Source organism: Chrysoperla carnea, chromosome 1 (genome assembly GCF_905475395.1).
Source record: "Chrysoperla carnea chromosome 1, inChrCarn1.1, whole genome shotgun sequence".
NCBI classification, from domain to species: Eukaryota; Metazoa; Arthropoda; class Insecta; order Neuroptera; family Chrysopidae; genus Chrysoperla; species Chrysoperla carnea.
In genome coordinates this window covers 137,310,179-137,334,317 of record NC_058337.1, presented here as the reverse complement: position 1 = coordinate 137,334,317, position 24,139 = coordinate 137,310,179, and the positions used below count along the sequence as shown (strand labels likewise).

At 29.7% G+C, this 24,139-nt stretch overlaps 1 protein-coding gene across 1 annotated transcript in view; it reads left to right on the top strand.

The window, feature by feature from the left end:
- Positions 1–24,139, top strand: part of LOC123305050 (protein timeless homolog) — a 573,972-nt gene that overhangs the window by 76,456 nt on the left and 473,377 nt on the right. The window contains exon 9 of the mRNA XM_044886653.1: positions 10,823–10,920. Coding sequence (XP_044742588.1) covers positions 10,823–10,920 — 98 coding nt within the window. The remainder of the gene's footprint in view (positions 1–10,822; positions 10,921–24,139) is intronic.

Below are 24,139 nucleotides of genomic sequence, written 5' to 3'. Positions count from 1 at the left end.
TGTTCATTATGCAATTTGTATTTCATATCCGTAATAAAATTGCCTATAAATAAAATGAAAGTAAATTACTCACTTATTTATAATTTTTCTAGCCTGTTCTTACCCATGGGTACCGCACTGCGAAATTCTGCACGGGTTGATCTAATCAATATTATTGCTTCAATATACGCCTCAGCTGATCAATATACTGTTCAATATTGGTTAAAAAATATTGGTCGTGCGAGGCTAATCTAAGAGTTTTTGAGCAGAGAACACAGGACTCATGATGCTGAAGACAAGAAGTATGTATATAATTATTGTTGATGATTGTAAGTCGGTTGAGTCGGTACAATGAGTGAAGTATAGCGTATAGTATGACTTTAAACTTGTATGTATTATATACATTGTAGTATATACTAGTATATAATAGTATATAATACTATATAGTATATATTATATACTTTGTATGTATGTGCTTTATAGCGTATTTAATAACTTTATAATTAATTTCTTGGTTGAGTGGTCCAGAATAGATTACTCTATAGGGTTTGTTGTGTTTCTTTGTTGTATATATTTCAATTCATATATCAACCTCCTTATATAAATTGTGTATTAAGTACAGTGTGATCTAGATAAATGTACATTTCTTCCTATTGGATAATAAAGAAAAAAACTATACCAAATAATTTTATAGAATACATGTCATAACGTCTTTATCCGATGGCAACAGAGATTTAAGTTATGGCTTGAAATATGTCAAACAATTTATGCCTGGAAGTTTTATTCGTTCTAAATTGTGTGACTATTTCTCTTAAATAGTTAGAGTGATTACAAACGGGAAAAAACAGAAAATATCAAGGAATATGCTTAACTGAAGAAATTTACTAAGTAAATCCTAAAAAAATAATTTAAAAAATAACTTTGTTGTAACTGTGATTTTTTTGGAAAACCGAAACTAGATTTTTGAGATTTAATGGGTACTTCTTAAAAAGAAACCAAGAAATTCAATATTTTGTGCTGTCATTGTTTTTTTATTATGCAAAGCCAAGAATACCCTAAAAATAACTTGATTAATATAATGTCTAGACGAGTAGATCTCGAAAAACCATCGAACCATCGAAAATTTCTCTACATTCTTCGGGCGATATCATTGAAATTCCTAGAAAAATCGTTAAATAACTATGATTTTTATAATTTGTCAGTCAAAATCACTCTACATACCGAGTTTTATCAAATTCCAGAGCAAAAAGTAATTTTTGATTTTTTCGAATTTTTCCCAAGGTGTACCCTTAGTAAAATTGTAAAAATTATAGAAAAATTTATTGTCTCCAATTTCGATAAAACTCATCAGATTAGATAATTTTGGCCCAAAAACAACAAAAATCGGGTTCCTTTTATGATTATATGTTTAGTTTCTGATATATCGGTAGAATTCCAATGACAAGAGCGATTTCTCGAATCGATTCAACGTAATTTTATAATAAATATTTATCTTATTGTGAAACCAAATAGTTTTCTGTGACTTAAGTCCTAAAATGAAAAAAAAAACTACAAAATTTTTTTTTATAGAATTTCTACAATTTTTTTTATTTTATCTTTTCAATTATAAAAATTAGATTTAAACAAGTGAAAACAAACAATTGACTGAGTTACTTGTTGAAATACCATGTATAGTCAGTGTTGATTTCTTTATCACATTACACATACAAACATGTGACACATACATAACTGATAATCAAGTATGGTACATATTATAAAATTTCCGCCTATTTGGCGCCCTCACGGGTAAACAGTGATGTTTACGAAAATATGTTTCAAACAAAAGTTGTTTAATTTTTGATAAGGAACATTTTTTACATTTAAACTTTTGTTGTATCTCTAACGGTTTACAAGATGAGTCCTACGGACCCAAGACCCAATTGACCTATGATGCTCATTTACGAACTTGACCTCACTTTTTACGTCCTGAGTACGCTGTAAAAATTTCAGCTCGATATCTTTTTTCGTTTTTGAGTTATCGTGTCCACAGACGGACGGACGGACAACCGGAAATGGACTAATTAGGTGATTTTATGAACACCTATAACAAAATTTTTTTCCTAGCATCATTATTTTTAAGCGTTACAAACTTGGGACTAAACTTAATATACTATGTATATTTCATATATACATGGTATAAAAAGTTATAAAAATCGTAGCGTCTAAAATTCTCTGAAGAAAATATAAAATGCAAGTTGTTTGTGCGTTGTCTCCATACAAATGCCAATTTGAATATCCCGGCAATGTTCTTTATTTTGTTAAATACGATATACGTATAAATCACAACAGCTATATATCAACCAAAACTGAAAAAGGATTTCACACTATACAATACATACGAAGCGAACCACGTACAATGTATATACTCGCCAATAGAAGTCAGAAAGATTCAGATTTGCAGTAGATATTCCAGTTTTTCCTGAAAACACGGATAAAAGACGTTTTCTAAAAATGAAACCAAGTTAGATCGATTTTTCGCCCCCCAAATCCCCTGTACAATAAATTTCATGAAAATCGTTGGAGCCTTTTCCGAAATTGTTGATAATACAAGAATTGCTCGTTTAAATATATAAGACTAGCTGACCCGGCGAACTTTGTTCCGCCTTAATGGCAATAAATAAGCAGTTTTTTTTTTTTTTTTTTAAATTGGAAAAAAAAAAAAAAAAACATTAATCATTCATAATTATTTCTGTATTTTAGTACATAGGTTGCTCTTCATTTAAGTACCTTGTGATACACGACATTTTTTGTTTTATTATCAGGCGCAAAAACAAACAACGCAGATGGTCTTCCGACCCGTCTTCCCGACATGCCACGTATAATTGACCATGGGAAAAACATGAATGTTCTAGATTTAAACCACAAACTTTTAAGGATTGGCCAATAAGTTCATCATAGATGGCATCACCGCCGAAATAAATGTTAGTTCGATAAGTTTACCATAGATTGCGCCACCATCGAAATAAATGTTAGTTCAATCTGTTTACCATAGAAGGTACCACCATCGAAATTAATGTTAGTTCAATATGTTTACTATAGATGGCACCACCACCGATACCAAACCCAGTTATCAAGTCCCACGGGAATGCTGTCGAACGGGATAAAAAAGTATCCTATGTCCTTCTCCTGGCTCTAAACTACCTCCCTGCCAATTTTCAGCTAAATCGGTTCAGCCGTTCTTTAGTTATAAGTAGTGTAACTAACACGACTTTGTTTTATATATATAGATTTGCCATCAGGAGTATCTAATGAGTGTCAGCTTTAATAACATGGCACACGTTGTACATAAATATAATGAAAACAAATTTAATTTCAATTATTATTATTATATGTCTCTTGTCTGTTTAAATCCTTTTATTTATTAAATAAATAAAATATATTTTGTAGTAACCCGGTCAATTTAAACAAAAAATGAGAGTGAAGTTACATAAAGTCCCAACAAGCTGAATTTTTGTGAAGTTGTTCAAAACATAATTACAAACAATGTCTGGAAGTTCCCCATCATTCCCCTGTAAGGAAAAAATTTAATTCAAGGTCAAAGGTCAAAAAAATGAGTTTTTCGCGATTTTCAGCAAAACGGTACGTTTTATCATAAAAGTACCTCAGACAAAAATTGTAGATCACAAAATTATCTATAAAAAATGTATCAATACTTTTTTTCTTACGAGCCACCGTTTCTGAGATATAACGATTCTAAAAGTTATAAAAGTTGTTATCGTCATATTCATCAAAAAGTTTATTTACTTTTGTAAAGTGTAAAGATCATGTACTATTTTTACACGCAATAACTGGCTGTGATACGACATCTGCATTTTACAGGAGGGGTAAAACAGCAGTTTTCAAAATGTTTGAAAAACAAGACTTGTGCTCAATGTGCTGAAGTTTTTAAAAAAAGTGATTCAACTCAACAAGAAGTTATTACCAACGGCATCCGCTTTCTTCTTTCTATGTACGGAGCTCCTAAAAAAACTACCTGTTTAGATAAACATCGATATGCATGTTTCGTTAAAAATACTAAAAATAAAAAACAAGTTCAATTAGCTTGTCTTCCTCCAACCTCAGTTGCTGCTCACCAACATCTTCTTCGAGTATATTACCAAGTTCAAGTGTGGCTTGGTTATCAGCTAGACTCTACAGACTGGGGTTGGAAGTTGGTCAACAATATATTAGAGCCAGTTCAAACTTTAATTCCACCTGCGCCGGAAAAACTGCTGAACACTATTTTTTGCAACTGCAAAAAGGGATGCAGTGCTAAATGTGGTTGCAAAAAAGTCGGACTGTCTTGTTCTTTGGCGTGCACAAATTTTCAAGGCCGGTCGTGCTCTAATATTGAATCACAAACAATGGAGGATTCGTTTGACTCCGACGAAGTATCATGCGATACATCGCTATTGACGCAATTTACTTGCATCCAAAATGAAGATGAAGAAGAAGCAGGAGAAGAAGAACAAGAAGAAGATCAAGAAGAAGAACAAGAATTTGAAACTTACGAATAAGACGAATAAACTTCAACACTTTTTTTTCATTTACATCGCTTTTATCTTTCCCAATCTTTGAAAATTTCCGTTATTTTGCAATAGTTTAACATTAAACAGGATCACAACTGACCCGTGGAGTAGGCCTACTGGGGAAACCACGTTAACAAAAACGCGCTAAGTACACTACCTCATAGGTGGCGTGGAAACGTGTGCATATTATGACGATAACAACTTTTATAACTTTTAGAATCGTTATATCTCAGAAACGGTGGCTCGTAAGAAAAAAAGTATTGATACATTTTTTATAGATATTTTGTGATCTACAATTTTTGTCTGAGGTACTTTTATGATAAAACGTACCGTTTTGCTGAAAATCGCGAAAAACTAATTTTTTTGACCTTTGACCTTGAATTAAATTTTTTCCTTACAGGGGAATGATGGGGAACTTCTAGACATTGTTTGTAATTATGTTTTGAACAACTTCACAGAAATTCAGCTTGTTGGGACTTTATGTAACTTCGAATGTTTAAATTGACCGGGTTATAGGTAAGTAAATAAATATCTAGTAGACATTTTAAAGGTTTGCAAGTAATAATACCTAATTCATTTTATTTTATTCTATATTATCTGTTTGTCATTGTTATTTAACAACAATTGCATATTACATTTATATTGTTGTCTGTCTTATCACGTTTGTGTAAACTCAAAATATCATTTTCCTATTGTATTTATTTGTAAAAGTCTATGTTTGACATGTAATTGTCAAACTGCAAGTTATTAAATTTTATATTTAATAATATTTTAAGATTTATTTTTCAATTGAAATTGATACTTATTTGAAACAAAATCTTCTTAAATAATCATATAATTTTATCCATTTTGATTCCTAATGATGAAATTCTTCTTCACTTCTAAAATTTTTGGGCCTATTCGTGTACTCTCCTTAGTTTAATATAAGTTGTACTCAGTAAATTATAAAACAGTTGTGATAGAAATATGGTGAAATTAGTAAAGATTAAATTATGTAGAGGTTATGATTTACAAAGTTAAAGAATATTTAACAAGCGAAATATTTGACGCACGTGTGGAATGCGTGAGAAAATCTCTCGTCACGTTACTTAAAATTAGGTCGACGCGAATGCTGACGGGTAAAGAATTATTAGAAATTTTTCCAATAATTAAAACCAAACAAATTCAAATCATTTTGGGGGTGCTTTATTAACGTGCATTCATTAACGCTACTGATCTTGAGTAGAAAACATATTTCATAAGAAAACCTCCGAGAAAGTTTTCGGGTGGGGAACCCTAAACCCGTACTTGAAACGTATCTAAAGACACTCTCCATTTAATTACCTTTATCCTTAAAGTCTTCCCCAAATTGAACCGATTTGGAGGATCATCGCCTAGCTTTTAGTTGTTCCGGATACGAAACCTGAAACTCGTATTGGAATGCCTACTTTACCACAGACAGACAGACACAAATAGAGGCCAAACTTATAAAACCCCTTTTTTGTTTCGGGGGTTAATAAGAAAAGAAATATCAAAAATTTATTCGTCTTAAAGTAAACTCTCGAAAACGTTGCTAGCTCTCGTACTATTTCAGTAAATTCTCGCCAGAGGTAGATAATTGTGATTTTAAAAGAGCTTTAATTTCTTAGAAAACTACAAAGAAGTATATTTTTCATATTTTATAAACAAATAATCATAATACATTCGTTGCCACGCGTAATCTCTACTAGGAAAAACTTAAAATACAATAAACTTCCAGACATTAGAATTTTCTATTTTACTAAACAAACAACAATAAACGTACCTTGAATGAACTTTCTTTTTTATAATATACGTCCATTGTTTACAGATTTTTATTCATTTCTTTAAGTTACAACTTTTCCAAGAAAAACTAACTGTCAGATCTTAAAAATAGAAAAACAAGCTATTATATTATGCTGGAGATGAAGACTATTTATCATAAAAGCTATCTGATTACAACTAGTAAACAAACATTAAAAAACTTTTTTTTCCCATCATGGGGGGCTGAATTCAAAAAATATGATCATATTTGTAATGCCAAACTATATGCAAAGTCTCAAATTTTGATCTTGTAGCTGGCAACACTCTTTTGTTGCATAGCCAATTTTATAGTAGCACGAACCCATCTAACAAGGACGTGAAACTCCAGGCTGTATTTCTCCCGAACGAGAGAGAAAGCGATGTTTATAGAATTAATCACTTTCAATTGATTGAAAACAAACGACAAAAAATTGAAAAAAGAAACAGCTAGATGCGCAGTACAAAGTACGCAATGACCGAGGTTAGACTTCGCCCAGATAGGCGCCTTTTTTTTGCTACCCTCTCCGCTCGAGTTTTACATCCTTGTTATTTACGTCGAGTATTTACATCCTGTGGATAGCAGACAGTTGCTTTCTGTTAAGTTTCACGAGTTAAACTCAAGCTAGAGCAATGCTTGAAAATTGTTTAAATTTTTTATTTTTATGATATAAAAATTTTTATTAATTTTATGTTATGGTACGGTTAATTGACCTACAAGATTACAAGATCAGAACCTTATTAGATTATTTTATTTGGGGATATGTAAAGTCATTTTTCCTTGCCGATAAACAGAGACGATTGAATTCTTGGAATACAACATTCGGAGAATGATTGGCGAAATGCGAATGCAAAAAGTATTTGACAGATTCTAAAAAGCAATGTGAGTAGCGTTCCGATAAGATTCTAGCCCCAAAAAAATGATCCGAGACTCTATTTTGGAGACCACTCACACCAATTATAAGAATCTTTTTTAAATACATTTGTAGCCTACTCAGATAATTCTCAATCACGTTTGCTTCGAAAAATAACGATTCAACAAATTATATATTGCCGTTGATACTATATCATCGATAAAAGATGCAAAAATGACAAGTGGCGTCAGGATTTATATATTTTTACCCGTATGCAGTTATTGAAATAAATACCACGATTCTCGAAATAAAATTGTATATTAAGAACCATCCGTCAAGCTAGCAACCATCGTCAGTAGCTAAATTTATTCATATAACATGTGGTCTTGGGTCTGTAAGATCCATTTTTTATACCGTTAGTGATAGAACAAAAAATTAGAAGTAAAAAATGTTACTTATAAAAAAGTAAAAAACTTTTGTTTGAAACATTTTTTCGTAAACATCACTGTTTACCCGTGAGAACTCAAATTAGCTTAGAAACATTATATAGTATGACATTACAAATATTAAGTCGTTATATTTCGAAGTAAACTTGAATGAAAATTATTGGAGTAGGCCGCGGCCAGATATATTTTTTTGTAGGGATTCTAACATTCTCTTGAAACATTCATACGTTTTGTCTGAAAAGTCGCTCCAACTGTATCTGCAAAGAGTATCTTGATCAGTAGTGATACTTTACCTGGATCCGCGAAGTTCAAAACACTACTCTGTGTTACAAACTCATCAATTTCGACGTTCTTAGAATTCCGTACACCAAACGATTAACTTTAGTTTCTATTTTGAATGAGCTCAATTGTACACTTAACATTTTCTTATTTCATAGTCATCCTCATTGTATTTACCGGTCGGTGTGTGTATCCTTTTAAACTTCCTATCGTTCACACACACACACACAGACACATACACACCTACACACCCACATAGTTAGCTAACAAAAAGTAACTTTTTAACAATGTTTTTGTTGTTGTTGTTTGATACTTTGTAAACATTTGAACTTTCTCTACTAGTACAACAAAACTATTATAAACAATGGGATTTGATATTTTAAACAATATGAATAATATACACAATTTTAGCTGGCTGGATGGAATACTTTGTTGCTTTTTATTGTAAAAAACTTTTTGTCACTTTTCTCATTTTGTTCTTTATGTTACAACAATACCGTAGTTGTTGTTCCGTGGTATTATTATTATTATTATTATTATGATTGTTTATTATTTTTGTAAATAATATTTTTTGAAAAATTGTTGTATTTCTTGTAAAAGCTATGTCCATACTTGCATCTAGTGTTGTAAGAAACTAAATCGTTCTTATAAGGGCGATTTTCAAAGTTGAATTCCTAGAATTTTCATCAATTATCTATAGCAATAACAATTTAATCGAGAATCCATATTAAATCCGAATAACGAGTCCTACAACTATCACGAAAAATGATTCTTCCTTCCGGGAAGGCTTATGGAAATCACGCATATCGAAGGAAAAACTTTCAAAAAAAAACAAAAACAAAAATAGATTGTATTTTTCCAATTTAAATAAAACTTTGTACAAATCGAGTCCTTTTGATAACGAGATGCATCTGAGATATCTCCCTCTTAATAGTCAAATAAACTAGATAGATTTTCGTTACTTTTTGATCCCAATTACTCTAGAAAAGTAGAAAATTAAAAAAAACTGGGATAGCTGGATAAATCTAGCGGATTTTGATCATAAATTCGATAAATTTTTGCAAATGACTTATTTTATTTTAAATTGATTTCTTTTGTTGTAAAAAATACAGAAAATTTTTTTTGTAAAATGTTTCGGCTTATAATCAGGTATGGAAAAAAATATTTATCCAACTAGAGAAGGAATTGTTTGAAATCGTAAAAAATCGAGCGTATAAATAAAGGCTAAAACAATCGAATAAATGTCGATAAGTATGAACATAGCTTTACAACAAATTGTTTGTACTTCGTATATACAGTGCAACCTTAATATAACGTACCTCAATATTACGAATTCCTCGATTTAACAAATTTTTCGTAATCCCTTTGAATTGCCCATAAGAGTCAATGTAAAATAAACCTTTACATTACGAACATTTTTTGAGAACAATCTCTTTATAACGAATTTTCAACTATCCAAAAAAGTGATTTTAAACTATCAAAAATGTGCAAAAATATCTCTAATTAACGAATTTTGTCAACCCAAAACCTTTATATAACACGAAACATAATTAATTACCTCTTTATAACAAATTTTAGACCAACCTAACCTCAATATAACAAGCCTCAGTTTAACGAATTACTTGATATAACGAATACTTTCTTGTTCCCTACCAATTTGTTATATCGAGGTTGCACTGTATTATTGCTTATTATTTTTATGAATAATATTTTTGAAAAATTGGTTGCATTTCGTTGTTAAGATAACTTACATCCATGTATGAGAATCATAAGTTTGAAGTGAAGTGAGTATCAAATAGGAATGGCTGAGATTTGTACATCATTTTTATTTTTTGCTATTCTTTTTTATTAAAAATAATATATTGCATGCATAAAACTTTTAAGATATTTGGTGCATACAAAAGTTTGAGTAACAAGAAACTCTTGTTGTTAGTTTCTTGTTCAATTTAAATTTGACTTCATCTAACTAATATATCAAAAAAATTTAGAAATGTTTTGGATGTACGTGTAATCCGAAAGGTGGATATTCACTTTAGAAACAGGTGCCTAATAAGTTGCTTATCAAAATTACGTATTGAACTATTTGAAATATAGATTCATTCTATCTCTTTCGATGCCTTTCGATTATCGCTACGAAGATCAAACGCCACAACGAACTCTAACATTCGATGGTTATCTCACCTTGTGATAACAGGCTTAAACGCGTACTCTTTCCTGAGTTCCAGCAGAAACCTTAGTAATTTAAATCCAAAGTGTTAGTTTGTAGGAATGAACTGTCTAAAAGAAATTAACCACTCTTTTAATGCTCTATTTCATGGAAGGTTGTTGTATTTAGAAAGATAGTACCTGAATGACCGAGCTTTGCTCGGTATTTCTTTAGTTTAAAAGGCACAAATTTGATCACTAATATAAGAACCGTCTAAAACGTCTCCACACAAATACCAATTTGAATATCCCGGTAATGTGTACTTTACTTCGCTAACTGCGATATACTTATATATCATAACAGCTATCAATAAAACAAAACTGACAAAGACACACGGACTTCACACTTTACCATACATAAGAAGCGACCCACGTACAATGTAGATACTCGCCAACAGATGCCAGGAGGAGTCATATTTAGCAGTCGATGTTTCAGTTTTTCCTGAAAACACGGATAAATCGATGTTTTCTCAAAATGAAAGTCTGCTAGATCGATTTTTCGTCCCCACAATCCCCTGTATAATAAATTTTATGAAAATCGTTGGAGTCATTTCCGAGATTGTTGTTATATACAAGAATTGTTCGTTTAAATTTATAAGATTAGTTTATGCATGGTTGTCAATTTGGCTGCTTGACGTCATCAGTGATTTTCTCAATTGATTTTTGCGAGAGTTTTATCAAACTTAACTTGATAACGTTAAATTTTCATTTACAGAGAAGCATGGCCAGAAAATAATGATTTTGGTACACCAGACATGTCTAAAGATGAAGAATTCGCTGCTATCAAAGAAATATTCCTGGCTGATATTCAAGGTTAGTGTGTTATTATTATTTTTTTTTTTAAAATTAAAAATAAATATGATACGAAAATTTATACCCAATAACAAATTATAAACAACAACCCCAACTGGTAAACCCTTCTATTAAATAAAAAGGATTAAACATTATAATTTTTAATTTTAATTTTTAATTACGTTTGATGTAAAACTTTTTTATTATAAACATTGTTTTTTTGTAAAATCTGGTACAAAAAATTAATTTTAGACGAATATGTCGATAATAATATTCTGATTTTTTTTTTTTCGTTAAAGTAAAAATGCGTAAAACCCTTTCGATTTTACGTAGGTAAGCTTTTTATTTGTAATTTAATATTTAAAAAAATATAATAATAATAACAAAATTAATTCGTGTTTTTTTTCCATAATATAATTTTCGAACCTAATCAACTAGTACAAAGCACTTGGGTGTAATTCTTAGAAAAATTTCTAGAACTGAGTTTTTCTTTTTTGTTTTCTGAGAATGGTCATCGATTTATAATTCAGTACACATAATATTTTTGTACTGAATTTCAAAGATTCAAAAACGATTACAAAGTTGAACGGTTTTGAAAAAATGTAATTCCAAACTAAAAATACCAATTTCTGCTTTGTATTTTGTGCAGTTCAAATTCCCCTTTTCCAAACTGAGCTGGTTTTAAAGGTCATCGCCAATTTTTTATTGTTTTCGGGTACGACATCCTAAACGCGGAATTGAAACATAGCTAAGAAAACTTTCCATTAAATTTCTTTCAAACGAAATAAAAAAAATTAAAATCCGTTCATCCGTTTGGCGCTGCGATGTCACAGACAGACAGACAGACACACAAGCGGTCAAACTTATAACACCCCTTTTCTTTAGTTCGGGGATTAAAAATGTGTTTTTGAAGTCCTTCAGGAATTGTAAGAATGTCTCTCATCACGGTAGTAAAAGAGTAAGCAAAAAAATATTAAATTCGAAAATTTTCGGGTCTTTTCGTGTACTTTCGTTAGTTTAATATAAGTCAAATTGCTGAAGTTAGTTAAAATGAATTTAATTATTTAGATTATTTCTATGCTCTAATATTTGCTCTCTCAAACATCATTCAATAAACACATAATCAAACTATTTTCAATTATCTAGTAGATTAAGAAATTTTATAAATTATGTTGAGGTTATGATTTACAAAGTTAAAGAATATTTAACACGTGAAAAATTTGACGCATGTGTAGAACGCTTGAAAAAATCTCATCACACGCCTAAAGATTATAGAACAGTTGACGCGAGTGCTGACGGGCTAAGTTCGAACATTTTTCGTAATAAATACGCCCATAAGAACTGTACTAACCAGTGAACTTATTATTTTTTCAAAGCTGTATGAAGAGATTTTAATTACAATTTTTTTTTTGTGTGTGTTTTAAATAAATTATCATTTTTTTTATTTTACGGTGTTTTTCTAACAGACTTTGTTTTTTCAAATTTTTATTACTTCGGTTTTTCTTTCGAAAAAAATAACAACACTGTCTTTGGAGTATAATAAAAACTATTATCATTTTGCTTTTGAATTTTATATTAGATATACAAAGAAAATGCATGATTGAGAAAAGCTGGTTGTTCTTCTTCTCTATAAAAGGAACAGAGTTTTCTTTGTGTATCACACATATCTGAGAGAAAATTGGTGTTTCGTTTAATAGTTAGTATGTATGTCGTTCAAGTAGATTGGCTATGTAGAGGGATGTACTATATTACGTGATAATTTTGTATCGATTTGTTGTTTGTTTATGAAAATCATAAAAGAAGATAATCTAAGGTTTGTTTACCCTACGTTCAGTTTATTCAGATTCAAATCTCAGAATTTGTGAGCTTTGAATGACCCAATAACATAGAAGGTTTATCAAAATTGGACAAAATATGGATGTGATAGACCAAAATTAAATTTTTTGGATTCTGATGACGTAATAAAGTTAAAAAATTTGATTTTTTTGAAACACAAGCAAATTTGATCCGAACTTATTGGAATTTTTTTTGAAACCCACTAACTTTGAGTCATTCTTTTCAGTTATTATGTCAGTTTTCCGCTGGCTATCACTTATGTGCTTAATTACGTTTCTAGAACTCCGCATTCTTAAAACCTATTAAGACCTAGATTAATTTTGATCAGAAAGTTGAAAAGTATGACCCAAATTTAGTAGGATTACATACTCGGTTTATCCAAATTGGATAAAATTTGAATGTGATAGAGCACAATTAAATTTTTTGTATTCTAATGACGTCATAAAGTTAAAAAATTCGGTTATTTTGATAACACAGGCAAATTCGATCGGATCTACTTGGAATTTTTTTTGAAACCCACTAATTTTGAGTCATTCTTTTCAGTTATTATGTCAGTTTTCAGCTGGCTATCACTTATGTGCTTAATTACGTTTCTAGAACTCCGCATTCTTAAAACCTATTAAGACCTAGATTAATTTTGATCAGAAAGTTGAAAAGTATGACCCAAATTTAGTAGGATTACATACTCGGTTTATCCAAATTGGATAAAATTTGAATGTGATAGAGCACAATTAAATTTTTTGGATTCTAATGACGTCATAAAGTTAAAAAATTCGATTATTTTTATAACACAGGCAAATTCGATCGGATCTTCTTGGAATTTTTTTTGAAACCCACTAATTTTGGGTCATTCTTTTCAGCTGTGATGTCAGTTTCACCTTAACTATTGATAATGTGCTTAATTCCGGGACCAGGACACCACATTCTTGAAACCTATTAGAGCTAGGTTAATTTTCATCAGAAAGTTAAAAATTGTGACCCAAATTTAGTAGGATTACATACTTGTTTTATCGAAATTAGATAAAATTTGGATTTGATAGAGCAAATTAAAATTTTTTGAATCTGATGACGCCATAAAGTTAAAAAAATCGATTTTTTTGATAATAAATTAAAAAGGCAAATTGGATCTGATCTTATTGGAATTTTTTTTGAAACCCACTAATTTTGGGTCATTCTTTTCAGCTGTGATGTCAGTTTTTTATGGCACGCCATTTTACTATTTAATGTCCGAAAAAAAAAATGATCGTAATAATAATACATTATTATTATGTTATCATCATAATAATAATCATTTTCATTATGTACATAATTTTAATTCAATCATTTTTATTATGTACATAATTTTAATTCAATCATTTTTATTATGTACATAATTTTAATTCATATTAAATAGTAAAACGGCGTGCCATATATTTCCATTATGTACATAATTTTAATTCAATCATTTTTATTATGTACATAATTTTAATTCTCTATTTCCATTATGTACATAATTTTAATTCAATCATTTTTATTATGTACATAATTTTAATTGTCTATTTCCATTATGTACATAATTTTAATTCAATCATTTTTTTTTAATCTAATTCAAATAAAATTAACTGATTTATTATTATGTATCATCATAATAATAATACAGTTTTATTATGATGATAACATAATAAAAATGTATTATTATTATGTATCATCATAATAATAATACATTATTATTATGATGATACATAATAATAATACATTTTTATTATGTTATCATCATAATTTTAATTCTCATCTCTCTTTTCTCATCTTATCTTATATCAATCTCTCTTTTACTAAGATTTATTTTACAAAATATTAAATATAAAAAATAAAATTTCTGATTGAAAAAAAAAAATTAATTAATTTTTTTCTCGATAAAAATTAGCCTATTAAATAGTAAAATGGCGTGCCATAGTTTTTCGCTGCCTACCCCTTATATGCTTGAATCTCGAAATCCTCTCACTGAAAAGTGAAGCTGGTTTTTGAAAATCTTTAGAAAAATATGAACATTTAAAAATTCTAATTAAACAAAGAGGAAGATATAGTTATGTGACGTCATTGTACGGTATCACAATAAAGATTACTTATTAAACTCTGTTTTGCCTAAAACTGACGGCCAACAATCCTTGAGTCTTTTTTATAACCTCTTCGTCTCTTTATCAATTTTAATTTGTGTTTCAATTTTTGTTATGGTATCAAGACTATTTTTACATTTTTATGCGCAATGTAGATAATTTTAATGGGTATTTGTTTATCTCTTGTTTAAAACCTTTAAACCTTTATCCAATTATAATTTCCATCCATAATCAGTTATAATTCTCAGAAGTGATTATCAATATTTCAACAAATATTTTTAATAATCTTTGAACCATGATATTAATCAATTTTAGTATTAAAACAGTGGCGTTGCTGCAGCTGTGGTACTTGCCTTAAACTATTGTCTGCTAGTTAATAATATAATAATAATTAACTTACATTTCAATGGTAATTAACAAGATCGTTTAATTAGAGTGAGTGAGAATATGTTGATAACAATATTCTATAATAACTATAACTGGGTGTATGTTGTGTCTGTATGTATAATGTATATATGTGTTTATATGTTATATAACATAACATATATTAGATTTAATAAGCATTACAGACATTGTTTTCACCACAACATTATATATCAAGGGCTTACTGGTACTACCTATCGTGCTAAGTATGTGGGAAAGTGTTGTACCTTGAGGATAATGTATCTTGCGTTCAATAAAGACATGACACTATCTATGTACTTTATATATAGATAGAAGTATTCATTGGAACGCCGTTCAGTTGAGCGCTGGTAACTTCACGAAAAAAATGGTTCGATATTTAATTTCTTATTAAAATTGGGTTGGGATGAATTACGTTTGCCATTTGAGCAAGATGGCGAAAACTACGTGTATACTTCTAAAATAGTTCATTTTTATGATTCTAATTATACAAAATCATCACAATAACACGTGTTTAATCTTGTACAGTTTCGCTTAAATACATACATTTCAAAGTTAGTTTTACAATGCTTTATTTAATTTATAATGAACTTTTCTATTCAATGCCATTAATCGTAACAAATCCAATGATCGGAATCTCGTTTTTATTATCTTTCTAAAATTTCAATCAACGCTTTTTCGGCGAGAAAGTGTCATTATTTGGACATTTTCTACCATCTGACGAAATCTTGCTGTTATATCTTGGATCATCCTGTACAATTGTATATTATGAATTAAGGTACAACAGTCTTCCCTGTATACAGTGTATATGTAATAAGACTTAGAACAAGATGTATGTTTGATAATTATGCAATCATATAATAAATAGGATTATGTTGAAACTAAATATATATTTTATATGAGATACTTACTACATGTAGGAACTACACGAACTAGGAACTAGGAAGGTATATCAACATTTTATGTATGGTTGGTCATATAGCTGAAAATTTATAATGTAATAAATTTGATAATATTTTGTTAGAAACTTTGTGTTAGCGAGTGAATTTGACCGCGATGCATCGTAGTAGCATCAAAAGTAAATTTTCAAACGAATACCTAAATTTAATTTTATTGCTAAGCAATGGATATTTGTAAGGGTTGTTTTTTAGATATTTTCAACTTGAAATTAAAATAAAGCATACTTAATATAAATTAAACTTATTTAATTGGGATATTACATATCAAATTTGAATAATGTCGCAGATCTCATGTTCATAGGCGAAGCCGAGACTGACAAACATGCCACCTAAGAGTTTCTTTCTGAATACAATGAGACAAAGTAAATTTTTAAGGAGAAAACGCCTGAAATGCTCCGGGAATCCCTCTTTGCTGATTATTTTGCCAAAATTTTATGCAATATAGCGGAAACCATTCATCCAATCGTCCAATGAAGTAGATTTTTGAATTTCTTGGGTTATAATGGACCTTAAGAACTGAATTTTATAGAAATCAGAATTTAAAAAATTTAATCGATTTTGTCGATTTTTCCAAAGGGATACCCCTTCAAAAAGTTCCAAACAATCGAAAATAAATATTTGAAACCGATTTCGTAAAAACTCACTTTATAAGATAATTTATTAACCCAAAAAATTCAAAAATTCTCACCGTTGGGTGATTTGAAGAATCGTTTCCGAGAAATAGCTTAAAATATCCGAATTGCTATTCGCTGAATTTATACACAATATTGCGGAAAGTATTCATCCAATAGTCCGGGGAAGTGGGTTTTGAAGTTTTTTGGGCTCTAAGACCTTAAGACCTTACTAATTGAGTTTTATGGAACTCAAAATCTCTTCATCTTGGCAACTGGACAAAATTTTGGATATGAAAAATGCATAAGGTAAAAATTTGTATCGTTTTGGTTTGTGGTTCACGTAAAAAAGTAACGTAACAAATATACACGTACAAGTTATGTTTTTCGTAAAAGATGGTTTGTATATAAAAAATAAAGTTTGTTGGAGTTAGTTTATTTATAGCACATCTACACAAAATATAATAATCATAATCATAATAATAACAATAACATAATATTATTATAACCCTTACATTGAACTTCTAAAAACACACATGATGATGATACAGCTTCTTATATACTTGTTTTTCTTTTTTCATGTTATTTTTTCCCTAATATAGTTCATGAAGAATCTGACGTTACCATTGATTACACTCCTACAAAATAATATCCAACAATAAAATGAACATTTAAGTTTTATGGTTTTAAATTATCACGCACTTGACATATCACAACCCCAATCGTAGCCCTGACTTGTCAGAGCTGCTCACAGTGACTGATTGTTCCGCGGCACAAGACAATGAATCTATCTGGCAACTCGTCAATCTGGCGTATTGTATACAAAAAAAATTAAAACAACTATTTTACGTTATTATATATAATATACTAGCTTGATACATGCCCGCTTCACATATTATATTATTATTTTTGATTTGGTTGATGACTTATTATTTGACTTTCACTGTAAATATCCTTATAACTCATAGGTTTTATGTTTTATTAAAAGTTTTTTATTAGGTTATATTATATATTATATGTGTACTTAGAAAAAATACAGTTTTATAAATATTCTAAATTGAGTGTACTTTTAACAATTATTTTGCTTGCATTCGTGCAGTTATAAGATATTTTTAGTGTGATAACTTGTCTTACATTCATCTTACATGGGTCTGAATTTAGTCCAGAGTGAAATATTAAATGAAAGTGCAGTAGGATTTCGACAATTTAAATCTCAATAACCATAAAAACTTCTATAAATTATTAAATTTTCTTATTCCATATCCCTCAAAGTCTAATTAAACCTCTAGTTTAAATACAAAGCCTCTATAACTTCAACGAATAATTGGAATAATTTGGACATTAGAACTGGACTTTTATATATGTGTTCTTTTTTGACACCCTTGCGGTTTCAAAATCATAATCGAATAGCAAGCGAATATCTTTTCCCGGTCTTGAATATAACAAGACATTCGTTTCTCGACACTCAAAAAAATTAAATTTTTCAGTTATCGGTCAACTGATTTGGTTCATGTAAGAAAAGTCCATGCAAATAAATCAACTTGCCAGTTTTGGAGCTAACGGCTGCCAGGCTGGCTATTTTGTAACGGCATCTATTACATATTCTTCAGACTGTCACCTCAATTCTAGTGATATCAGTGTTCTTATAATCATTTGATTTTTATACAGTGAATGCCACAAACTTTTTTAAAATTGTGCTTACAATTTTTTACAAAAAGAAAAATATTACCTAAATAATAGAAAATTTTCCACTGAAAATAAAGATACACAAAATATTTCTTTATAAAAATTGTGAAAATTATATTTAGAAAATAGATAAAGTAAAATAAAAATTTGATTTTCAATTGAGAAAAGCTACTAGAAAGACTACATATATAATATATACAGGTTGGCCCATTTTAATCTATACACTTTGATACCTCGTTTTGTGACTAACCAATCAAAAATAACTTCACAAAACTTTTGATGGGGGACATCATGTTCTGACATCAGATTGACTGCTTCGGGTTTGTTTTAGTAGCCAATTTAGATCCTAAACGGTCAGAGATAGAATAATATTTTTAATTAGAAAGTTAATTCTCATTAAAAAACTAACAATTTTTCTTTAAAACATTTATTCGGAATATGTTAGTTTTCAGAGGAAGGTTCATGGAGTAGTGGCCGGGGATGGGCCAACCCATTTACGGTATCACAATGGACCCTATGGTCTTAGTGTGTTCCATCCCAGGACAGCCACTCTAACCTAACCTAACCTAACGTTACTTTTCAGAGGAAATGCGACATAAAAACATGTGATTATTGCATTTAATCGAAATATTATACGCTTAAAGTTGATCAATAATTGTAGGTCAAAGTCATTTACAAATGCGAATGTCCTCTATTGCCCTTGACAACTTTTTGCTTAAGTATTTTTCCGTAATTAGAGTGTTTTCTTTGGATTAAATGCAATAATGACATAAGTCGTATTTCCTCCAAAATCAAACGTCTTTCAAAAAATGTTTTAAATAAAAATTGTTTTTATGAGAATCAATTTTCGAATTTTATGTTATTCTATCTCTTACCGTTTAGGATCTAAATTGCCTATTAAAGAAACTCGAAGAAGTAGGTCCATTCTGATGTCAGATGTCTTTCTTCAAACTCTGCAACTGATTGGTTAACTATAAAAAGAGATATAAAGTGTATAGATTAAAATGGCCTATCCTGTACATACAAAGAAAACGGAAGAAAATATCATAAAATTGGAAAAATTTGATCTTTTTATTATTAGTAGTATATTTGTTTATGGAAACTATTTTTCTATAAGTATTTTACTGTATGTAATAAATTTCATTGGTATGTATTCTAAAATTCCATTACTGAAGAAAACGAACGCTATGAGTTAGAAAAGCTAGAGCTTTTAGCTGCCTGCTCTTGGGTCGATTCACGAAAACCATCAGAATGTTCTTCATATATGAAACATGTATGTAGTATACTCTCAAATGCTAGCCCGTTTGTGTTCTTTGTTGATGACGATTCTTGATATATTATTACTGTCTCCTTATTGGTTTCAAACAAAAAAATTGACTAAAAAACAATTTTTGAACTTTCGTACAATTATTTATTTGTGACTCTTGTTAAATCACAGTTATTGGTGATCAATTTCGCTACGAACTGTTTTTTATTTTACATTCAAAATGGATTTTTCTCAAGCCGAAATGCGCTCGACCCATGCAATACAAGAAATTCATACTTTAGAAATTACTTTTTTCCTAAGAGATTAAAATTTTGAGGCAAAATGACGTCCTTCTAACATGCATATGTCGGACATGATGACAGACTAGTGTTTTGTATCCCCTCCCATGATATGAGTTACAAATGAAAGGGATTGCTAAGGGAAATACATGTTTATGGTACGCATGACCTGATTTTCCCAGCGGTTCCACCATATTTGATGTACATACCTTTTTAAGTTATAAACTAAAAATTAAAACAAGTAAAATTTACAAAATTTAAAAGTGTCCGACAAATTTTTCGTGTGCGGAACTTATATGTACCATATCTAATAACACTCTCCATTAAATTACTTTTTCCTTAAAGCCTTTTCCCAATTGAACCGATTTGATGATCATCGCTTATTTATTAGTTTTTTTCGGGTACGGAATCCGAAAATCGCACTTGAAAGATAGCTAAGATCACTCTCCATTAAATTTTCTTTCAAACGTAAATTTTCTTTCCGTTTAGGCGCTACGATGCCACAGACAGACAGGTAGACTCACAATACTTTTAAACTACACCTATTATTTTACTTTTTAAAGTAGGAAATAGTTATTTTTGTCACTCAGATATGACAAGGTAAAGGCTTGAGGCGCTCCGAATCTTCTTTGATATTTTAGCCCCTCAAATCTTTGCAGAGGCATTTATAAATGACTCAAAGAATAATTATTTTTTATGAAAATTTTTTGAGATGATTTTTAAAATACTTAGGTAAATTAGACCATAAAAAGTCGCGGTAGTGAAGAGATAGAGAAACATATATGCAACACAAACAACACAGGATCGTCGTCTATTTCATTGCTCAATGGTGCTTGACAACTTCCAATATTTTACTACTACCTCTTGTGTCTCAAGCTATCTAACCATTGAAACCAACCAAACAGCCAACCTAACTCAACGTATACCATACAACACGGGCAAGCTCACTACTCACTACTCACAACACATAGCCATATTTTCATTCATACCGAAATGGAAGGAAAATGTTTTCTAAATAAAATGAGAAGTATGATAAATAAAATATCAACCGGCCTTTCCATATATCCTCAGACTCTTACATACACGTATAATATGTATCCATGTGTGTATGGGAGTTTGGGAAATACTAAACGTAGAACTTTTAAAAGAACAGATTTATAGAAACCTTTTTATATTATTAAGATGTTTTTATATTATATAGTATTTTAAAAAAAAGGGCTGACTGACCAGCTCTGTTGACACAGTTAACGGACTGACTGACATAACTGTTATTTATAAGCAATACACAACTTGTATAACAATTTTCAGCTTTAGTTAATTCATTTAAATACCACGGCAATCACAACTAAATCTTATTTATTTATTGTACATACATTAAGACTGACTGACCAGCTTTGTTCTAACATTTAACTGACTGACTGTCATGATTGTTATTTATATGCAATATACAATCTGTATAAAAATTTTCAGCATTTGTAAATTCTTTTAAATACCACGGTAATCATAACCATCTTGGTGGCGTATATCTGACCACTGTTCTACCGTTCACTTACGACTGACCGCAGTATTTGTGTATACACAACTATTTTAATAAATCATAAAATGATCAACTTTAATTATTTAAAAGACTTTTTGGCCTAGCTGTTAATCCAGAAAGAAAGAGAACAATTTTAAAAACAATTACTAGAAAAATTTAAAAGAATCTAAATGGATAAAATTCACTCTTCAGTATTTTTAAATCCCCTGTATATATGTATATACCTATACTTCTACAAATACATTGAAATTTTCCATTACAATTTTTAATATTATTTATTTTCTCTTATTTTCTTCTTGTTGTATCAATAAAAAATGAATTTTCTTACGGGACCGGGATAAGGTGAAGAATAGAATAAACTATAATTGGTTTGTTTTCATTTTTCTTTTTTTTTTCACTGTTGGTTGGATACAAGATAATAAATTTCTATTCAGATATAAAAAAAATTATTATTGAAAGTTTCAATTGACATTTCTTGGAAAATATATTGTTGAGTAAATAATATAGAAGTATCCCATAGAATGGATAGAATTTCGAAAACGTGAGATTAATAATTCAAGATTATCAGGTAGTTCAAGGTCAAACTAAATTATGGGTCACGTATTTTATTGAAATTCGAACATATTGTTCCTTATGTGCGAGGAATTGAAAGAAATATACAACAGCAAATCTCTTACTAATTAATATATAGATAAAAATTTATTTTGAACATAATTTAAATTTAAAGCAAAAGCGTAAGGTGTCCCTTCTAAATCCGTAGTCCTAATCCCTAGTTTTCATCTGTAGTTGTCCATGTAGCTAAATTTGTTTGATTTCCGTGTAGCCAACATATCGGAAAATAGTTTATTCTATTTTTTCAAAACATCTACATTTCTATAACTTTGTCGCCTTTGCGACTGTGAGCTATTATGGTAAAAGAACTTGAAAAGCGAAAGAAATAAAGGTGGCAAAAGTGTAGATTGAAACATACAATTTTCGGCGCTTTAGAAAGTTTTTCTCAGCCGAAAGTATGAAACCAAACATTGTAAAGGCCACAAAAATACTGGCATTTTCGATATGTTATCCACATTGTTTACTTCCAAATTTACTTGCCACAAACCCAAAATGGTCACCAACTGATATTCTATATCCTTCGAACTTGTGTTTTCTAAGGCTGTCTATACAGAGGCAATACCTGTCTGGTCATATACCCTGAGTACAAGAAGTAATAGAAGATATTTTTTACGTTTATTATTATCAAAATTTTGTTGCTTTAGCATCAAATCGACTGACAGACGCCAAGATTGGATATTTAGAACTTTGCTAAAATAATTTTGCTTAGTCAAATATCAGTCATATTAAAGGAGAATGAAAAGATCGAAACAGTTGAATACGGCAATTGCCTGATCAAGTCAAATTTGCCATATTACGCATAATAATGTAAAACTACACTTGGTACCATGACAAAATTTGAAAGGGAAATTAAAATTGATTAAAAAACAGAGAAATTAATAAGAATTCTAAGATTATTGCCCATATTCTTTTAACAAAACAAAGTTTTATATGTATTTTATATGTATCTCTATGATGATATCGGACAATGATGTCACTAACCTATAACTTTCTCTTTGTTTAATTAGGAATTTTAGACGTTCATATTTTCGTACTTTTAAAGATTTCCAAAAACAAACTTCACTTTTCTGCTCCTGCAGTGAGAATTCTTCACCTGAAGTGATATAAAAAAATTTAGTCAACAAACCTATGAATGCACTTTTTTCAAGGTTTGTTGGTTCTGATTTAAACAATTTATTAATGACCTAGAAGATCCCATTTGAATATTAAACAAAAATAGAGATCACACTCGCTCAAGCGAATTAAAACATTATATGCTTAACTTTCAAAATTATTAAGTTAATTTTGTAGTGTTTCGATTTTTCTGTTTTTATTACGTGCACAAAATTCAAATTGATTAAAACGATAAATGTTATCCTTCATGGGTTCGTGGAATATGTCTTAGATCACATATGTTTCCATATGTTAAAACACAGGTGTGTAGTATTCTTTCAAATAGAACAATTCACCAAAATTTCTTTTGTCAAAATACTAAAGCTAATTCTATTTTTGTATTAAAAAGCTTTCAATTTAATGTATAATTTAGTAGCTTTAATACTTATTTTTGGTTCACAAAAGAGATACAAAACTTAAGTAATAATGATTGTGAGTGTGTGTGAGTATTAAAATTTTATGTATCTCATGTGCGTAAATTTTTCTTCAATATATCCATTAAACACACAACGAAGAAAATCCTATTTCTTACATGCTTTTTTTTTCAATGTTTTTGTGTAAATTGAAGATTTCATTTCCTGTCACATATAAAACTAATAGCATTTGGTGCGATGATCATGGATGGTGTGTTTTCTGTTACAAGCATCGCTACGATACTGGAAAAACTGATTGATTATAATAATTCTGGATTTATTTAATTTTACCCACGAGTCAGAGAAATCCAACTGATCAGTAAAATTTAATGATGCAACTCGAGTAGGATTTTGTGGGTCTAATCACTGGAGTAAGCTTATTAGTCGTACTCGA